General features: G+C 32.1%; 1 protein-coding gene and 1 long non-coding RNA gene across 2 annotated transcripts; one reads left to right on the top strand and one right to left on the bottom strand.

Annotated features, from left to right (window-relative positions):
* Nucleotides 1-1,032: 1,032 nt before the first annotated feature.
* LOC114190755 (inositol phosphorylceramide glucuronosyltransferase 1-like) lies at nucleotides 1,033-7,416 on the top strand. Its single transcript, XM_028079761.1, has 10 exons — nucleotides 1,033-1,439; nucleotides 1,645-1,765; nucleotides 1,924-2,109; nucleotides 2,245-2,408; nucleotides 4,743-4,850; nucleotides 5,011-5,148; nucleotides 5,225-5,356; nucleotides 5,527-5,809; nucleotides 5,935-6,058; nucleotides 6,814-7,416. Exons 1-10 carry the CDS (start codon nucleotides 1,185-1,187, stop codon nucleotides 6,947-6,949), a joined length of 1,647 nt encoding a protein of 548 aa, XP_027935562.1. The 5' UTR covers nucleotides 1,033-1,184; the 3' UTR covers nucleotides 6,950-7,416.
* A 2,322-nt stretch (nucleotides 7,417-9,738) lies between these two features.
* On the bottom strand, nucleotides 9,739-12,288 carry LOC114189906. The gene is made up of 2 exons (XR_003605745.1): nucleotides 11,972-12,288; nucleotides 9,739-11,888 (listed from the first exon to the last, which is right to left on the bottom strand). It is a non-coding gene; the product is annotated as an uncharacterized LOC114189906 (long non-coding RNA).
* Between the last annotated feature and the right edge of the window lie 2,193 nt (nucleotides 12,289-14,481).

Genomic DNA, 14,481 nt, shown 5'->3' with positions numbered 1-14,481 from the left:
TTTAGTAGTAAAAAAAAAGCAAAATAATTATAACTTATACAAATACTAATTTATACTATTTATTACATAAAGGGTAATATAATAATCTATCTTTTATTTCTATTAAAACATTTTTTAATTTATGACATCAATCAAATCACTCACAACCTCTCACAAACTTTACTTTTAAATTCATTCATAATCATCTTTAAATTTCTGAAGAAAAAAAATGCACAATCCACTCTCATATCCACTCAACCTTATTCACTCTCTCCCCCTCAAATTCATCTACTAAAGTTAACAACCCTAAAAATCCTTAACCCAACAACATCAACTTATTATCTATTTTTGTCTCAAATTTTAGTATATTTTGATTTCTAAACTTAAAAATTAATAAATATAGTCTTCTTAATATAATAACATAAACTGTTTTTTTTTTCATGTTAAATACCATTCAATGATTGCATGAGTTGAAATATATTATGGTGCAAACAAGTGAAATGACAATCTAAAATATCTTTTAATATAATAAAAATATTTTATGTAATTAGAATAATTTTATTTATTTATTTTTAAATTTCGAGTACCATATTTAAGTTGAAACATAGATGAATTCTAACCTTTTAATTTTACATCCAAATTCAAAAGATAAGAACATATTTAATTAAAAAAAATTATAATCGTTCATATTTTAAGTAAAATTAAGTTATAAGTGTATTGAAACTTTCATTTTGTACAACTAAACTTCTTATCATAATATCTTCACTATAATGTCAATTAACAATATATTTAATTATTTTATTTTCTTACAATAAATAAAATCACATAAAATAAACAAAATATATTTATTTATGAATAATCATATGAGAGTACAATAAAAAAAATGCGAACATACAATGTAATCCGGATTGTGTTTCTGCTTGTTCTAATATTAATTATAAAAAATTTAATTATTCTTATTATGTATTATTATATTATAAGGAAATGTGGACATGCAGTTTCCACCAGTAGTAATTAAATTAAATTGATTATCTGTTTTAATTAAAAATGTGTGCAATGTGGTAATGTTTTTATTATTTTTTTCTGGCCCACGATGTCATGCAAACTCGGTAGGTATCAAAACACAGTAGGCCACAGCATGCAGAGCAAATTCAAATCCCTTCAACGGTTCGAATTCTGAGCGAGAAGGGATTTTTACGGAGAAAATGTTTAACGTGAAGAATCGAGTTAGAATGAAATCGTGTACAAGTATATGGTTATGGCTCACAGTTTTGTTGTTTTCAGTTCAATCTTTGGGATCTGAGAGGAGTGACGTGGCATACGTGACTCTATTGTACGGAGATGAATTCTTGTTGGGCATTCGAGTTCTGGGCAAATCTATACGGGACACTGGATCCATCAAAGACATGGTCGTTTTGGTCTCTGATGGTGTCTCTGATTATGCCAATAATGTTCTCGAGGTACTGCTTTCCTTTGCGAGTTGTATTAGTGCGGAACGAGAAATGAAATTTTCTTTTCAGTTTTACTTAGACTGCCACTTTATATTAAATTTGGTATTACTGTTTCATTTGACGTGAATCGTAAATTTTGGCGGTTATGAATTGTTTTGTTGATTTTGAAACTCTTCATTTATATATGGTTTATGCTATGTTTTTTTGTGTGTAGGCTGATGGGTGGATAATTGAGAAGATTAGTTTGCTGGCCAATCCTAATCAAGTACGTCCAACGAGATTTTGGGGTGTCTATACAAAGCTCAAAATATTTAACATGACTGACTACAAGAAAGGTCTAATCTTTATGATTCTTGTGTTGTTTCTTGAGTCTTGTTATGGAAGTTGTAGAAGAGACTAAAAACTTTCCATTTGGGGTTTTGCATTTCCCATACGATGTAGTATGCCATGTTTATGAAGTATGATTTATTGGGTTTCTTCAATGTGTGTGCAGTTGTTTATCTTGATGCTGACACTATTGTGGTTAAGAATATTGAAGACCTATTCAAATGTGGGAAATTCTGTGCTAATTTAAAACATTCTGAGAGGTTGAATTCAGGAGTCATGGTGGTGCAGCCATCTGCTGCCGTCTTCAATGACATGATGAGTAAAGTAAACACTCTGCCATCTTACACTGGAGGTATTATGATTTTTCTTTTTTAACTAATTTTATACGCAATTATCTTATTCCTTTCTTGAAGAAACTTGTATTAGATGTGGATTTGAACCTAATAGGGTTGAACAATTGTCTTCATCAATATTCCTGCTTTCACAGGGGATCAAGGGTTTCTCAATTCATATTACTCTGGATTTCCCAACGCACATATTTTTGAGCCAAATTTGACCCCCGAAATGTTGGAAAATAGACCAGTTCCTGAAATGGAGCGACTTTCCACTCTTTATAATGCAGATGTTGGTCTTTACATGCTGGCTAACAAGGTACTGGAATATAGGTAAATAAGATGATGGTTCCTTCCTTATAAGTATTTAGGGGCAAGACATCAGTGATACATCTCCGTTTTGTTGCTTTCCTTCGTAACTTAAGTATGCTTTACCTCCTTATTCGAGTTTTGAGTTCAGATGGACGCCTGCTAGATTCAGTTGCCTTATTTGATTCACATTTAACTTTCATGTATTGATGTTTAGTTAATGTTCCAATTCACATGATGCAATTAGTTTAACACCTACTGTCTGAACAACATATATTCTTTGTGGTAATAATATATTTTTAATTAATGTACCAAATAATTAAAGCCTTTCTGGATACGTTGAAGGAAAAATTGAATTAATCTTTTGTAACAATTGCATGTAAATTGATGGAGTGAACGAGACGATGAAACTGCCAACCCAATGATGGCAGGAAATGTATTGTGTAGTGATGAGTTCCTTTTTGTTGTGGTAGAAATTGGAATGAGTGCTGATGTCGATGTTTAGTAGTTATGGCATTGCAGTGTGACCGATATTAATATATTATAAGACTGCTAAAGCCTTAAAGAAATTATTTAGGGCTATTGCTGTTGGATTCAAATTTTACTGTTGGCATATGGAAATTTTGTCAGTTAGAATCAGCACTTGTTAATTTTGATATAGATGGGCCAGGGTGATGATGTAGGAGGAAGGCCTAGGACTTTTCCATCATGTTAACATTTTAAACTTCATTAATTCCTATTAAAATCTGGGTTTTGGGGCATGTGTGGCGATGGGAATTGAGTTAGGGGCACTTATGACAATTATTGGCAGAAAGTAGGATCCGTTACATTTCAAGATAGGGGTAATACTCACTGTCATTAGCATCAATGCATTTTTAAGTTGAATAATAACTGTAATGTTGACAATTTAGTGTTAGAAAGTTAGGAGAAGTTACATATTTTAAAAATGTACGCAACAGGGAGACACTGGTGTATTATTGTATAGTATTTTGGACAGAAAACTCTTCTCTGTAGAAGTCAATGACTTTAGGATATCAAATTCTGCTGTACTATTGTGTATTCTGTGTGATTAATATTACACTTCTCCAATATGTCAATTGGTGTTTTATCGTTTTTGGACCAACCTGCCAGATTAAAAGGAGGGAATTCTTCTGACCAGTTAAGAGTAATATCATGATGCATTTGATAGGGAGGTAGAATGAATTGAAAGAGAAATTTGGAGGGGAATGGAAGCCAGAACTGAGGCTTCGGTCTGTGTGGACAAGAAATTGGCAAATTTTGAGTAGATTTGGAGATTTTTTTAGTAGATTACAGAAGAGAAGGGATCAAATTCAATAAAATATGTCATGGATTGGCCGTCTTTCAACGGAGATGGCATTATTGGATGGCCATTAGGGCAAATTGGAGTACAGGGTATTAGTGAAGATTAAATTGGCAAAATTAAGCATAGAGTGAAATGGTAGTGGATAAAGATAATGTGGAAAAACCAATTTCTACATTCAGCCTTGGTTACAAGGATGATTTTTCAGGAGGTAAATGATGGGGACTGAGTTAGGGTCAGTTATGACAGTTATTGGCTGAAAGTAGCAGCAGTTGCATATTAAAATAGGTGTAATAATAATTGTCATTAGCAATTACTACTACTAGAGAAATCACAAGCGTAATATGTACGAGTTCTTTAAAATATATTTTAATTGGTCTTTTCTGTTTGTTCGATGCAAGAGATATTGGAAAAGAAAATTTGAAAGAATGATGACAGGAAAGTTAAGAGTTATGTAGCTTGTGTATACAAGGGAAATAGTTATACTTAAAAGTAATTTTGAAGAAAACAAAGCTGTGTAGAATCTCACTATTGTTATAGATTATAGATGTATTATCACAATATCTTGAACAGTCGCCGTAATGTTGTTTGTTTAGGACAAAATATGTATGGTAATTGGGGGATACTTGTGTATCGTTTTCCAGTAATTTGGACAGAGAACACTTCTCTGAAGGAGTCTATGACCCTGGGAAAGAAAATTCGACTGTATTTTTGTGTGTTCTGTGTGATTTAATGTTACTCCTTTCAAATATTTGGGTGTTCTACCATTTGGTCTGTTGGAAACCTTTTCCTTTCAATCAATTCAAAATGATTTTAAAAATCGTGGGAGGTGAATGAACATTTCAGCTGTTGCAACTCATATTGGTTGTATACTTGTACTTATTTTCCTAGTTTGAATTGGCTGTTATTAATATTTCATACATCCTCTCACATACACCAATTATATGCATTTAAATATCTTGGTGTTCCTTTACATTGCATCTTTTACTTCAGTTATATGACTATTCATGCTGACTTGTCCAGTGGATGGTAGATGAGAATGAACTCTGCGTGATTCACTATACACTTGGCCCTCTTAAACCTTGGGACTGGTGGACATCTTGGCTGGTGAAACCTGTTGACGCCTGGCAGGTAGTTGTGCTACTTGTTATCGTATTTTATCAATATCTCAAAAATGTGTCTTCCAGTAAATTCTTGAAAGGCCATCTTGCTTGAGTAGTCATGTGACTATGTTGAAGTTTGTGACAAAAAGTAATGTAAACAATTTGCTTTTACCTTGTTTGTGCTACAGAATATAAGGGAACAGCTGGAGGAAACCCTTCCTGGAACTAAAGGAGGCCAAAATCCTAAAGATTATTTTCTTGTAAACTTTCTTTTTCTGTTACCATTTTGTGCTGTGGTGTTCTTCAGCTATCGTTCATTTCTAAAGGTCAGCTATCGTGGATTGATTTTATTCTTTAAGCATTAGGAATTCCATGTGCCTCATAATATTGTATTTTCTGCAGAATCAAGGGTACTATGGTTCCTGTTGTAGAAACTCACGTGATCATGTCAGGCAACTTTATTACAGGATTAAATCAGGGGGGCCAATTGTATATACTACTATTTCTACCTCAACTATCAGTTCCACTCATCAGGTCAGTTTTTACTTCTATACCTCAACCATCATTTCTACCTCGACTAAGAATTTGAATCCTCTTATGTGAGGTGTCCTTGCATACTCATCTGATGACTGGGTTGGATATGCATGGTGCTTGTGTATTATTTTTTTATAGCAATACTGAGTATTAATTGTGGTGTTAAACAGCTCATAGAAGGTCAGAACAAGGTGCCTGCATATTTGGGCATTACTTCTGTCTGTGTCTGTTTGTTGGCTGCCGTGGTGTCTCTTGGACTAGCTTTCTTGATAGTACCTCGGCAAGTGGCTCCATGGACTGGTTTCCTTTTGATGTATGAATGGATATTCATAATCTTCATTGTACTATTTGGGAGTTATCTCAATTTGATTTATCATTGGGGAAAAATTATGGCATCACATACGCCTTCCTCGTTGACTCATCTCAAATCTTGTGATGAGGATTCTGGAAAAGGTATATTCTGCCCGAGTAGAGCCCACTCGGGGATTGTCTTTCATCTGTGTCCTCAAGACTTTTTATTTTTATATTTAATTTTTTAGTTGTCATCCTTAATTTTATCTCATTTATATTATTTACAGGTCACCAGCGTCAGATGTCATCATGTAATGCTGCTACGTGGTTCTATGGTTTAGGGATGGCCTTCTTGGCCATTGCTGCTCCCTGTTTGCCTTTTATTTTTGGGATCACTGCATTGTTTTTACGGTAATTTTCTTTATTAGTAAAGATATCATTAAATATATACTGTTACTGTCGTGCTTGATCTTGTTAGACTTTCTATTTATTTTAGTATAATTCTATTGGCCCTAGTTTTCGTTTAAATTTTAAAAATGGCACTTTCTTCTTTGTATGTTTTTATGATAATTGACTATAGTCGAATATTAAATGTCAAAATCTAAAAACTTTCAAAGAAAACACTGTTTGCGGCTGGCCTCTTTCGAGTGGTAACTTGTAATCACGCTCATAGCGCATCTGATATGCTTTCTGAGTTGTGATTTTATCCTCCCCAAGACATGGATCATAGTGGTCATTCTATGCTTATTTTTGGCTTGGATATTAATAAAGTCCCTCTTGTACTACATCAAGCTAGAATGGCAGTTTGGAAACTATTAGGTGTGTTGATAACTTTATTTGCTGTTATTTTCATGCCTTTTTAAAAGAGAGGGAGGAAGAAGTTAAGTAAATTTTTAACAAACGGTATCGGTTTCTGGACAAAGAGCAACATGCTTGAATGGAGAGGGTCTTTCTTTTTCGAGTCTTCTGATGAATTTTGGCGCTTTTTGTTGCTCTTTTTCGGCACACAGAATTCCACCAAAATTTTCTTCCCTTTTTCTTATACATTCAGCTTGAGGTGAAGTTAACCATATTTCGGTTTTGTAAATTCCAAGTAGTTCAGAGGAAAAAACAGCATTTTTCTCTTCGAATTTCCACTTACGTTTTTTTATTTATATTTCTAACAGGTTAGGTTTGATGGTTGTCGGGGGCGTAATATTAGTATCTTTCATGACATACTCTTCGGAACATCTTGCTATCAGATCATTTGTGAAAGGGTTTGAAGAGAGGGATGTCGCACGCAATGCAAGCTTCTGCTGTTGATTGAATTCTTTGAGGTGATGCAAACTGCGGTAGATCATTTCTTTATTCACCTCTATTTCATTAAAATATGGATCACGGATCCATGCAGGACTGGGATACGTTGCCATACACCAACCCTCACATTTTATCTGAGCTTGGACTGCTCATGCAAAAATTACAACAAAGCGTGGCATTACGCTGAAGAAATTCTTAGGAAAAACTCTAAATTTAGTTTTTGATAAAACCAAAAAACTTTTTAATCAACTGGTAGTGTGGTTGTTATTGTATTCATCTAGCTTATCTAATATATTGAGAGTTAGTGTGGTTATTATTGTATTCAACCAACGGGAAGCATTTTTTGACAGCTACCCTATAGTCCTATAGTTGAACACAATAATAACGGGTAGCGTTGTTCCATTGACAAATGTAAAACTAATTTTGTCAACTTAGCATAATGTATTTTTCCTAGTTATCATAATTGCATTTTATTGGTCTTCTTTTAAGAGATTATGTGCCTCCTTCAAAAGTACAATCGAGTCTCAAATAAGATAATCTTTTTTGTTTTTTTATCTTTCACCTTCGGAGTGTTTTTGGCAGTACTTCAGCCGTAATTCGAACACACACTTGACCGGTTTAATGAAAAAAAAAAAAAACCGTAAATTGTATCTTCATATATTACACCAACTTTTTATTTGTTTGAAAAGCTATGTATCATTGTATGAAAGTTGTTTGCAATTTTATGAAACCACAGTGAGTGAGTGCCTTTATAATTTACTAAATGAACAACTATGATTATAATTTACCAAATACTAAGTGGTGCACATCGGTTACAACCCAGAACCTGTTTTATACATTATCCGTATCTTATACGATAAGAGAGGAAGAGATATAAAGTTCGAGTTTTGTCACTTTCTTCCTTTTCATCTCTCATCTCTGCTTTTCTTAATAAAGAGAACCGATTTGTATCTTTCAGTATACTTTTCTTTTCGTCATTGTCCTCCATATGGGATCCACATCTATGCGAGGTGGCAATAACTAGCATAATATCTTTACTGTGTTTTATGTTAGCTTTGTTAAAATAGGTAGCATCCTAGGGAAAATGCATTTTGCATCCTCAGATAGGTAAAAACATCATTAAACCTCTTATGTGGCATATACACTGTTACTCCGACAGTGCAAAGCCTAACTCAAGACCAATTTCTATGCTAGACTCATAGCAATCTTGACTTGCCATATACTTGTTCCCAGTGATAGTGGAACTCGCACAAGAAAATCTAGTTATGATTTTATTCATACCAGATCTCTTTTCTGTTCTAGTGTAAGTAGCACTTATAGAGAGTCAAATTATTAATTTATTAGTCTGTATCTTTTCAACTGCTTGACAATTATCATGGCAACCCAAGTGGTTAATTACTCAAAAAAAATCATAATGGGTGTCAATTTTGGTCACTTGAAGTCAAAATAGAGAGTGGAAAATATAAAAAAAGGTAGAAAAGGAGTTCTTGTTTGTATTGTTTCTGGATGTTGTATTGGTGTTGATCTATTGGTTCTGGTTTTGTTCAGTAAGAACTCAGAACTACCCTATATCTAATCAAAGTATCAAACAAAGTTAATCATATTTGGCTTGTCAGTTTTTCCTTGATGACTCACAGGCCAATAATAAAAACTTATTTATTTAGACGACAGGTTATAGTTTTGTTGGTGCGCATCACTTTCCACCAGGTGGGACACATGGCAACCAACTCATATATTTAATATAGAAAAAACGTAGATAATGGACAAATTGAAGGTGAGTTGACGGGAATTATTATGCTTATCCTAAAGTAAAAGTGTAGCAGATGAAATTTACTGATTAATTATTGGAGAAAACTATAGATATGTGTCATTTATTTGTCTTTACTCTGAAAGAGAACTATTAACTTGCTCAATTTATTATTCCCCCCTGTGCATGTGGGGCATAATCTACACTTTCTATTGTTAATCCGATTATAAACTTTGATGAAGATTTACCTCAGATCGTTCAGGGCCATTTATTATGAATGAACTTAAGTGATGTAATTGTTAGAAGTTTGACCAGGTTAACCAGTTTGATTTGTTCTCTTAATTAGCATTTTGAAGATAAAAATAACGAGAATGATAATTGCCAAGACTTTTATGACTTGAAGATACAAAAATACCATTTGTGTACGCCATGATTGTTGATCAGAAGCGAACGTGAAACACTCTTAACCGTAGCTTTATGAAGTAATTTGAAGTACCAAATTATTCAAATCAGACATAATGAATTTTCAACCTGCGCCAAAATACAAAATAGAATTTATCACAGCAATACATGAGTTGCAGCTAGCTTTATCTATTTTATATTCATAGAACTCAAAAGCCTTTCTGCAGCAGCTGCTAGTTGTAACAGATGTTTAATACATTCAGTCTGGTTAGAAATTTTTAACAAAAACAATGCTAGAAAATATAATTTTCTTCTGTAAGTTAAAATTAAAGTTTTTTTTTTTTTTTTAAAGAAGCTAATATGAAGAATTGCATGGTTTTGAACCGAAGTACAAACAGGTAGTGGCCAGATGCTTGTGTAATTTATTGATTCTTTTCTTCTTCTGCAAAGTATGCTCTCATTTTATTACTTATCTGAAGTCAGTAATCATTCTAGGTTGTACAATTGATGCACTACTCCCTAGCCATTGCATGTGTGTACACACTGCAACTGCAATATCTCATAAAGGTAGTGACTGTTACTTCCAATAATACAAAGACATAAGGGATCATGTCATGTGATTATATTCTCACTGGAAGAGCTTTGATAAATCCAGCAAATAATATCTTTGATTAATTAATTTAGGGAAAACAGTTCTTTTTCTTACCAGGCCTTGCTGGTTGTACATAATCAATACAAGAAAGTAAGAATCCAAACTAAACAAACAGAAGAAAGAAAAAAAAACTTGAGGTATGATAAAAGTTTCATACAAGTAGTAGTATAAATGCAACTGCTGTTGAGCAGAGAAGGATATACATAACATATTGTCCCAGATGGATACTGATTAAACAGAAAACTTATGACATGATTCATGCCTTATTTGATTCTCAGCAAACCCAACAGCAGAGACAGAGAGATGAAAAGCCAAGCATCAGACTTGCCTAGAGGGCAGATTTCCTGAGGTCAAATGTCCTGATCAGGTTTCTTGTTCCTTTCTTGTGGCATCATTTGGCCATGGCTCCAGAAGCATGTTCTTCAGTAAAAGTGGTGGATTTCTGAACCTTAATAGCCTCATCATGATCTTCTTCTGAGGAGAAAAGAGGAAGGGTAAGGAGATGATGAGAAAAGAGGGTAGAGTTGTTGGTTATTCTTACAATCAGTTATATATTTCATAGAACAGGAGAATAGATGAAACAATATTCTCTATATTCTATATAAATACATAAATGCCAAGGCTCTATCTACTTCACCCATGTCTTGGAATTATTCACTATTTCTTCTTGTACGAATGTTGACAAAGAAGGAATATTCTATTACGTAAAAATATCTTATACGAATTACAATGGGAATCCGGTGTCAACTTAAGAGAAAATAAATTATTAATACTGAAGAATAATATTGTAGTAGAGAGTGCATAGAGCGTTGAATTGAATGCAGACAAGTGGACAGAGGGGTTTATTTATCTATATGGTGGACCTAAGCAGCTGTTTTATCAATAGCAGGTTGATGAACAATCCAATGCTCATATGAAGCACTAATTCTGTATACTATTGGTGTTTTTACAAAGGACCCAAATGTCTTTATAAAATCCCCTTCATCTTTTAGTCTGCCATGTAATTGTTATGACACCGAGACGAAGTTTTTTAAAGACACTCCAACACTCAAGTTAACAATATTATCAAGGTTGTCAAATTTGAGAGTTTACGTAAACTCATGAGAGTCTAGTAAACTCGAATCGTAAACTCATAAGAATTTCTTTTACATGAAAACAAATTTTATATAAATAATATCTTAATTCAAATCGGTCCATAAAATTATATAGTTTAAAAGTATTTAAAATAAATAAATTCATACAAATACCGTAAATCATAGATTCAAATATCTGTCTAATCCTCTAATGATATCATCATTTTCGTACAAACGGTGCAGTGCAAGTGTGACTGTGTTCGACCCAAAGCTGAAATAAATTCAAACACTTAAACAGTGCACTGCAGCTGGGAATAAGTGAATAAGATCCGCCAATAGAACACCCAAACCTAGGAACCACACTCGTGAACCTCGCTCTATTGAGAACACGCAAGTGGAATGGTTGTCGACGGCCACCGCGACGGCAAAGCGAGCAAGGATGACGGTAGGAGAGTGGTCGATGGGGAGTGCGAAGGCCGCAAAACTACTCGCGAGCAAGGACGAAGGCTGCAGAACTGCTCGACGGATGTTGATGGCTACAGAAGTGCTCGCGATGGCCACAGGACAGGTCGCGATGGCCACGGAACAGGTCGCGACGGCCATGAAAGGGGTTGCGATGGCCACAGAACGACTCGCGACAACCACTCGACCCCGTTTCGATTTCCAATTTTTTCCCCTTTTGAACTCGCGAACTCGCTGAAAACTCGCGAGTTTGAACGATTCCGGCGAGTTCATTCACGAGTCCACCGATTCTGCTTCAAAACCGAGTTTGCTTGCGAGTTAACTCGCTGGGCATGACCAGGCACGCAAACTCGTCCGAGTTAACGAGTTAACTCGCGAGTTTGATAACCATGAATATTATATACCGTAACAGTAACAATAAATAAGTAAATCATCTTTATCTCATAAATATCTCCTTTTATAACTCTTACTACATGGATTTTTTTCCAGAATAGGCCTTCATTAGGTCTAATCTCGAAATACCTAAGTAATGCATGCTATATTTAGGGTGTCTAACCTTAATCATGTTCTTAATCAGGACCGAGACGATGTCTTCATCTCGGTTTTATCCTGTAAAATTGGTGAAAATTGTAAACATTTGACTTCTTAATCAAATTATTTAAGAAAAATTTCAAAAAAACAAGAAAACTCACTAAGCATATGGCAATCAAATTTTCAATCATAGACTTGAACAACCTGCTGCTGCTAGTTTATTTCAGGTTATCTAAGTCTTATGGAAGCATTTGGCAGTTAAATGTCTGTTATTAATGTTTATAATGAGTTGTCACAATAGAATCAGGACAAATTTGTATTAATTGCAAAGTACATGGGTATAATTATTCAACCTTGCAGTAATCTTGGTTGTGGAGTAGGTGGTTTTCTCTTTAATGAAAAAGTAAAGCTTTAGATAAAGTATGAATTACGGTTGTTAAGTTTGATATGTAAAGTTGCTGAAGATGATTGTGCCCATGATTTTGGTTGATGCTTTATAGTTTCTTCTGTTGTACTCAACCATATAAATCCATGTTTACAAACAAATAATTTCCTCCATTAACCAGCCCAAATTTCAAGCTAAAACTGGTTCAAGAAATTTGTTATTAGCTGGAAAAGAAAGAGCTCCACTTGTCACCTGAGTTACTCAGGTTCGAATTTTATTAAAAACTCATTTCAATTAATCATAAAAATGAGACGAAATTTGATTTTATTTCATTTTGATATAAAATCTAAATTACACTAATATTTGCAGTTTGCCTTAAAGTAAATTTTGTAATTTTTTACTTTTACGAAATTGTTCAATACTTTATAATAAAAATTTATCAAATAACTTTTTTTTTCATTTTTTATATTTACATTTTCAATTTTTTTATATTTATAAATAATCTAGATAATCTTATCATAAAAAAGGATTATCATGTTTTTGATGAATATAATTTCAATACAAGTATAGTATAATTAAAACATACAACAATCTCCTAATATATATATATATATATATATATATATATATATATATATATATATATATATATATATATATATATATATATTTATTTATTGATAAAATTAAAGTTTGATTCCACTCTTGATTTTAATTCTTATTTTTTTAATAAGATTTTCAAAAGAAAAAGCTGATCCTTTGGTTGCTTTTACAAGACTTCCTTTAAGTTATTTATTTATTTTTACAAAAATACATTTTAAATACAGTTGTATTAACTAAGTGATTGAAATGAAATTAAGAGAAAGATTTTACAATAATTCCCAGGATATTGATAATTAATAGAGCCAGGGATGGATTTTTTGTTGACAGAAATAAGTCACAGCTTCCCCCCAAACCTTTTTTTTATTATTTTCTATATATTTTCTTAAAAAATATTTATTTATTATTATTTTATTTATATTAATTTAGTTTAATTTTTTAATTTGAAAACTACCTTTTTTCTCCTTTACTTTTTCATTTGATTTCTCTTCATTTATTTCGTATTTTCATTTCTTTTTCTCTTTTATTTTTTATCTCAATTTTTACAATTTCTTATGATTTTTAAAATCAAATTATACCACAGTAAAATTGAGTATTTGAAAAACATTTTAAATCGAACAATTTTTTTTCTAATAAGTTCATTTTTATCCCTTTTCTAATTTTTGAAGTAATATGTTTTCTATTTGTATATTACTTTTTTATACTTTAAGCATATATCTATTTGTTAAAGATCATAAAATCATGTTCTAATTGTTGATTGAACATATTCTTAATGTAGATAAAACTATCTTAGGCTTTGAAGTTGGACAAGAGAATAACACTATTAAAAATATATTTTAAAGTAAGGAAAATTAACAATTTAAGAGTTATTAACTTTTTTTAAATATTAAATCTTGATTTTAAGACTTAAGTTGGAGTATTTATAATTTTATCTTTTTTTAAATAGATAAAAGATAACAAATTTATATTAAAAAAATATGATAAAAAATAAAGGTTTAATTAATCGTAAGGTACCCAGTTTGGTACTAGAGTGTCAAATTGGTACCCGCTTTTAAAAAAGTGTCAATTGCATCCCAACTTTTGAAAATTGCTTCAATTAGGTCCCTTTAACGCCGTTAGTCAACGTGCCACGTGTCAATCTGTGATTTTTTTGATTTTTTTTTTAAAAAATTTTAATTTTTTTTTTAATTTTTAAATTTTTTTTTTAAATTTAAAAAAAAAAAATTAAAAATGCCACGTGTCAAGTCCCTGTGTGTGCCACGTGGCATTGTCAGTGCCACGTGGCATTGTAATGTCACGTGTCAGTGTCACTATTATATGTCATTGTTTTGATTTCGATTTGGTCCCCATTTATGTTTTTTCGTTTCAATTTAGTACCTACTTATGTGTATTTGATTCAATTTTGACCTAATAATTTTTAATAATTAAAATATTTTTTAATAAAATTAAAAGTAATTAAGTATAAAAGTTAAAAAAAAATTAAGTATTTGATATTTATATTAAAATTTAGTGGTAAAAGTCATTTTAGTACTTATAAATAGCATAACATTCATACAAATAATAAATTTGGTCTGAAATTGAGAGAAACATTATAAATATTAGTACTTAATTTTGTAAAAATATTTATACTTAATTATTTTTAATCTTATAAAAAATGGATTACAAAAATATTTTAATTATTAAAAA

This window comes from Vigna unguiculata, chromosome 7 (genome assembly GCF_004118075.2).
Source record: "Vigna unguiculata cultivar IT97K-499-35 chromosome 7, ASM411807v1, whole genome shotgun sequence".
NCBI lineage: Eukaryota > Viridiplantae > Streptophyta > Magnoliopsida > Fabales > Fabaceae > Vigna > Vigna unguiculata.
This window is presented reverse-complemented; position numbering and strand designations above follow the sequence as displayed.